Source organism: Capricornis sumatraensis, chromosome 6 (assembly GCF_032405125.1).
Source record: "Capricornis sumatraensis isolate serow.1 chromosome 6, serow.2, whole genome shotgun sequence".
NCBI classification, from domain to species: domain Eukaryota; kingdom Metazoa; phylum Chordata; class Mammalia; order Artiodactyla; family Bovidae; genus Capricornis; species Capricornis sumatraensis.
Genome location: NC_091074.1, coordinates 109,200,732 through 109,207,505, shown reverse-complemented (window position 1 = coordinate 109,207,505; position 6,774 = coordinate 109,200,732). Strand labels below are relative to the sequence as shown.

At 40.1% G+C, this 6,774-nt stretch overlaps 1 protein-coding gene across 4 annotated transcripts in view; it reads right to left on the bottom strand.

The window, feature by feature from the left end:
* Positions 1 to 4,039: 4,039 nt before the first annotated feature.
* Positions 4,040 to 6,774, bottom strand: part of MUSK (muscle associated receptor tyrosine kinase) — a 91,028-nt gene continuing 88,293 nt past the window's right edge. For all 4 annotated transcript variants that reach the window (XM_068974459.1, XM_068974457.1, XM_068974458.1 and 1 more), the window contains 2 exons: positions 5,996 to 6,144; positions 4,040 to 4,722 (listed from right to left, as the gene is read on the bottom strand). In XM_068974459.1, coding sequence (XP_068830560.1) covers positions 4,040 to 4,722; positions 5,996 to 6,144 — 832 coding nt within the window. The remainder of the gene's footprint in view (positions 4,723 to 5,995; positions 6,145 to 6,774) is intronic.

Below are 6,774 nucleotides of genomic sequence, written 5' to 3'. Positions count from 1 at the left end.
CAAGGAAAGTGCAATCTTATTAGTAATGTAAAAATAAAAATGAGATCATCTTTATTTATAATCAAGTAGACAAAAGCCTTCTAAAATACAGAGAATTAATTCTCTGTGTATGACAGCATATGTTTAGGGCTATGACATCCCCTGTACAATGCAGAGATGGGAACAGTGTTTCTAGAGAATATGACAACACGTAACAAAAGCCTTAATTTTGTGCATGCCATTTGGCTTGGATATTCTCTTTCTCAGAATTTCTATAAGCAAATAATTATGGCATGTGCGAATGAGGATGACCAATGCAGTATTGTTTGTAATAGTGAAAACTGGAAAAAACTCAAATGTTTTCAGTTCAAAAACCCAAATGTTTTAAAAACAGGAAAATAGCTAAGTTATGGTACATCCAAAGAAAGGAATATTATTCAGAAATTAAATTGTACTCTTAGAAATACAGTAAATGACATAGAACAGGTTTATAATATCCTGCAGACTGGAAGGAGGGCCACTTTCCTGCTCAATTGTGATACCAGCAAATGCATTCTTTGGGCGCTATGCGCAGTCCCTAGAACTCGTCACATTTAATATTCTGCCACTTAATATCACTTGCGGGTGCTTTACTGATGCTGGTCCTGTCCGTTGATGACAACAGCCCTGTAAATGTCTCTCCTGATCTCTTTTTAAATTTATACACTGATTTTACAATGGAAAAAGAAATCTGTATTTACAAAAGAAAACAATACTGGTAAATACTGGGCCCTTGTCCCTGAGATACAGAACCTTGGGACAAACACCAAGGAAAGAAGACAGTGATAAATGCATTTAGAATTCACAAAATATGCACATTCCATCAGTTGGATTTTTTAAAATAAAAGTAACAATGCTAAAATATACATTTTGTTATTCAATGAAAAGAATGGGGTAGAAAATCGGTAGTAGAAGGGATATACTGTATGCTTTGAAACCAGATGCAAATTATAAATCACCTCCACAGAGTCGAGTTTCAGTTGTTTCCTCTGGAATCATTAGAAGCACCTTGGTTGTGGTGACTGAGAATTCAACCTCTTGTCACAACCTAGGCTCTGCTGCTGTGTGATTAGGCCAGTTACACAACCTCTCTGTGCCCGTGTCCTCACCTAAAAAAGGGCATAATGATACTACAACATCACAGGGATGTTGTGTTTTAAGTTAATACATTTACTTTAATTGAAATAAATACATATATTTAGAGGCCTTAGAATATATGTGGTAAGTATTCAAGAAATGCTAGCTGATAGTATTACTACAATTATTATCATGAGGTTTCTTATTGCTATTTTAGTTTTCAGTTCCTTTAAATATTTAATAAAATTGGATGGGTTCTATTATAGTTACTTGCTTGTCCACTTATTCATTCACTATATTTACCGATATATCTACGATTATTTTTGCTTTGAGATCTTGAACACCAGCGCCTAAAGGGCACACAGACAGAGAATCTGTGAGGCTGTAGAAGGCATGAGGAAGAGATGGGAAAGTAAGGGCAGTTACCCTGCAGTAGGGTGGGAAGCAAAGCAAACTCAAAGTGGCAGACAACAGAACAGGCCGGTGGAAACCCAGCTCTGAAGCGCCACACGACCTCGGCTGCACCAGCCCCATGAGGTCCTCCAAGTAACTCTTACTACCCTGACTCTGCTTTCCTTTTGTTTTTAATTTATTTTTATTTCTTTCATTTGGCTGTGCCATGTCTCAGCTGCAGCAAGTGGGACTTTTAGTTGTGGCATGTGGGATCCAGTTCCCTGACCAGGGATTGAACCCAGGGCTGCTGCGATTGGGAGCTCAGAGTCTTAGCCACTGGACCAGCAGGGAAGTCCTCCTGCTTTTCAATAGAGTAGCTTTTCTGATTGGCCTGACTTCATGGCTTTTCTTTTATAATAAACTCTGTCAGCTGAGGAAAAAGATGTCTTTGAAGTTTTCAGAGCCTATATGTCACACATGTGTCACGCCATGGATGTCTGTAGGAAAGTTCCAGACTTGATGGTGGTCCACTCCAAGTTTTCTGCTTTGCTGGCCTCTTGGCCTTCTGTCTTATACTCATATTGCAACCTCATTCCTCATCTAGCTCTTTGGATGACTGTCTCAAATCACGACTTGAATCAAGGCACTTCTCAAAGTCTCAGTCCTAACTCCTGGCTTCCTTATTTATAAATCAGAATTGTGAGTCACATTGTATTGTGAGTCATATATGTATTTGCATGGTCATAGCCCAGGGAATCTTATCTGGCCTAAAATGGGAGAAAGATGAGAGAAGAGATGGCAATAGAGTTTGAACAGTGGGTGGTCACTTCGAAGGGGAGGTGGTGTGTGCAGGAGGGCTTTAGAAAGTAAAACTGATAGGGTTTTCTTTGGTGAAAGAGAGGGGAAAACTGAGTTTCTGTCTTGGTTGCCTGCGGTGACTATGAACAAGGCATTGCAGATTTTCTAGCAAAGATAACAAAATTGTTGTTTGTAGGTGCAATTGGAGATATCAGGTAGAGCCCTCTGGAGGACAGCCGGAGAATCTACTTTCAAGAATTCAGACCATTTCTCCGCTGTCCTTACTACCATTTAGGTTGAATGAAAGTAAACTGGCCATAGAGTAGACTGCTATTTTCTCTTTCCCGTTTATTTGCTTTTCAGGAGAATCTGTGTTATATAGTATCAGGAAGAAACTCATATCATCCATGTGGCCTCAGATAAAGATATATTGTATGGACTCCACTGGGAAATCTTGTGCACCAAGAATCTGAGTTTCAGAGAGTTTTGTTTTGTCTTGCTTTTTTCTTTTTAAGAATCATAAGATGTAACAAGACAAGTGAATAGTCATGCAGAAAGTTGGTGAATAGCCATATGTTAATCCTGCTACCTATCAAACTGGTTTCTAAAAGGGAAAAAAAATGTCAGAATGAACTAAATCAGTTTGAAATAACTCAGTCACAAGACCATCTTGTGAATTCCCATGTTATAAACTGTGCAATAGTCTGTGGCAATAAAATTAATGAATTACAACTTTGAAATGGGTAATTTCAAAAGCAGGTACAGAAGAAAATAGTAATAGTAATATACTTTGCAAAAGGTATATATGGAACAGTCCACAGTGTTACTTAGAAAGTTACTATTTCTGCCAAGGTTTTTGTTGTATAGGTGAAATAAGAGGAAAAAATAGCCAAATAACCAAAAACAAAGCAAGTCCTAAACAAAGAAAGATGAGACAAAGAAAAAGGTACCAATAAAACTTTCAAAAAAAAAAAAAGGTAAATAGACACAAAAGACATTTTCAGAAAAAAAAAAAACCTGTAGGAATAAAGCAAGCAGATTAAATTCATGACACGTGTGCACAAAGGAAAACTTCTAAAGAAGAAACAAAGAAAAAGAGAACTAAAAATCACAATAAGAATATGACCTTGCTGATTATCACTTTATTCCTTGGAAACCCTCTATCAATAAAGTAAACCACAACTTTGTCGAATACAAACAAATATAAAAGTGTGCATTAAACTCAAGAAAGAAATAGAATAAAAAACCAACACCCATCTTTGGGTGAGGGGACAATGAATGCTTTTTCCTTCTTTGGAGTTTTCTGTGCTTGAGCTAAATTTCTTACAGGAAGATACACTACTTTCCTAATGGACAGGAATGAACTCTATTAAAAATGAAGCTCTCAACAGCAGTTCATATTAAAATTTAATACAGCAGAGGCTTATTCTGCTGCCAGCTAATTCAGGAACTGAACAGGGTGGCATTCTTTCTGGTACAATATGTAATACAAGCTTTCCCCGTGAGGAAGAGTAGTTACCTCCGGTTATCTGACACGTTTTCTCGCCTGCCTTTCCCTTCACCCAGTTTCCACCCAATCCAGGAGTTCTGCCCAGTCTTTTTTCTTTTTTTTTTTCTGAGAAATAAGCAGCATGGTACCCATGTCTGCCACTATTCTTTGCTATTTGGGTCTCTTGGGGGCTTGGGCGTTGCACTCCTCTGGGTCCCAGGGTCTGAGAAGAGACTGGAGATTTCTCTTCGCCCATCGTGGACCTCAGACACCCCCACTGTCCTCCGCCCGCTCACACATGCGTTCCAGGATTCGGTGGATGCTGCTGAAACTGGGTCTATCTGCAGGCACCTTGCTCCAACACAGACGCATGAGATTGTACAGTTCCAGGGGGCAGTTCTCCGGGCAGGAGAGGATGTTACCATCCCGCACGTAGTAGATGACCTCCTCGTGGGCCATCCCATAGTAGGGCTGCAGGCCGTAGGAGAAGATCTCCCAAAGGACCACCCCGTAGGCCCACACGTCAGACTCCGTGGTGTAGCGGTTGTAGAAGATGGACTCGGGGGGCATCCAACGGATGGGGATGGCGTCGTTTTCATTGGCTTTGTAGTAGTCCGCCGAGTAGATGTTTCTAGAGAGGCCGAAGTCGGCGATTTTCACCACCATGTTCTCACCCACCAGGCAGTTCCTGGTGGCCAAATCGCGGTGGACGAACTTGCGCTCGGAGAGGTAGGCCATGCCCGCGGCCACCTGCCTGGCGATGCACAGCTGCTCTGCGCAGGAGAGGGGCGGGGGGCCGGGGCTGGAGGCCTGTGACCCGGGGGACAGGTCGCTGGGACTGAGGCCGCGTCCGGGGTGTGGGGCCATGCTGCGGAGGAACTCATTGAGGTCCCCATAGGCCATGTATTCAAAGAGCAAGCACATGGGCTTCCCCACCGCACACACTCCTGCAACCAAAATAGGCCCCTTGTTAGAGGTTGCGTTTCTTAAGTACACATTGGAAAACATTGTCCAAAAGCAAATGACCAGATCAGAAGTGGGGCCTTGGTTTTCTATTGACAGCATCATAGTCGAACCCTGACCCCCTTTCTTTGTGTAAACATCTACTTCTCTTTTAAGATTCAGTTGATTTATCCCTCCTCTGAGGGGGCCTCTGTGCCTGACCTTTCCTGGATCAGATTTTCCTTCCATTATTATTTATCCTTAGTCCTGCATCCTACTTACCAGCCTGTTATAATTATCCATTCAGCTGAGGTTTTTTTCCCCCAACATTTTATCCCTTTAAAAATAGAGATTATGTCTTAAGTCTTCTTTCAATTCCACACATCTACCACATTTCTGGCGAGCAAGTATTCCATAAATATTAAGCAAATGAATTTATGAATAGATGTTTTCTTTGACTATGTAATACAATTGCTCTGTTTTTCTGCTTCCTTTCTGAAGGAGGATGATAAGGAAACTATTTTGTGAAATTTGAAAAAGGGGGAAAAAACAGTCAGATCTCAGATGCAATATTCAGGTTACCGCAGTTAAACATTTAGGTAAATTTACAAACATTTATTTTCCAGAAAGAAGAAAATGTTAATATAAATAGAACCTTAGATTTAGTACCAAAAAGTTCAGTTCAGTTCAGTTGCTCAGTTGTGTCCGACTCTTTGCGTACCAGAAAGGCATTTGTACCAGAAAGGCATTTGTTAATTCTAACATCTTTCTGTATTTGAGAGGGAAACTGGACAACTTGAAATATTAGGTCAGATGGTCACAATTTCACACCAACATACAAATAGATTATTAACTCCATGATTTTTTCAGGCAAAAATTAGAAGTTTCTGTTCAAAAAGGAAAGGAAACGAGAATACTATTATCTTGGCTTGCTTCTTTTGGGGTTAGCTTTTAATTCTAGGGACTTTAGCAATTGGTATATTTATATGAACTATATAAAATAAATGAACAATTAAAATATAAAATTGGTAAAAGAAAGTTAATGAAGTGACAAAACACTTCTCAGAAAATTTTTAAAACTCTAATCTTTTGAACTTAGGTGATTTAAGGAAATATTCTACTCCCTGGTACAGAAAATATTCTATAGGGAGGAACAGAGACATCTCTCTGATCAAGGAATGAAAGAAAAAACAGAAGTGAAGTTTAAAAGAGAAAAAACTTGCAAGTCTTTGTTTTCTGATGCATACATTTCTCCACTTGTACCTAAGAGTTCCATACCTAAGAGTTTCACAATATTAGGATTATCAAATTCTGCCATGAGGGCTGCCTCCCTCTGAAAATCTGCTTGCATATCTGCTGAGGCTTCTTCTTTGAGCATCTTCACTGCCACCATTGTGAAAGGTTCGTAGGGAAGTAAGCCTGGAGCCCTGAGAAATACATTTATTGAGCAAGAAATCAAAGATCAGGAGTATTCCACATAGTCACATGATAACTACCCATGTTTGTACACATCCCCCCACTCATGCAGCCTTTCCCAAAGCCACAGAACCAAAGAAAGATGCCAACGGCAGGTCACACTTAAAACTTGATTCCAATTAAAAATCACTAGTGTTATTTTCAATACAGATTAAGGTTGAAGATGCATTATTTATAAATAACAGGAAATCAGAAGTGCCCAGATGATGATTACCATTGTAATCCCTTAATCTCTGGCTAGAATCTAAATTCCTAGAAGGCAGGAACCGTGACTTTTTCATCTTTATATTTAAAGGCCTAAAAGTGTCCCTTTCAACTTTTTGCATTCATGCTAAGTAGTTTCAGTTGTGTCCAACTTTTTGTGACCCAATGGACTGTAGCCCTCCAGGCTCCTCTGTCCATGGGATTCTTCAGGCAAGAACACTGGAGTGGGTTGCCATGCCCTCCTCCAGGGGATCTTCCTGACCCAAGGATTGAACCTGCGTCTCTTTCATCTCCTGCATTGGCAGGCAGGTTCTTTATCACTAGTGCCACCTGGGGAGCCCTTCATTTTTTTTTTTTTTTTTGGTTCCCAATAAATA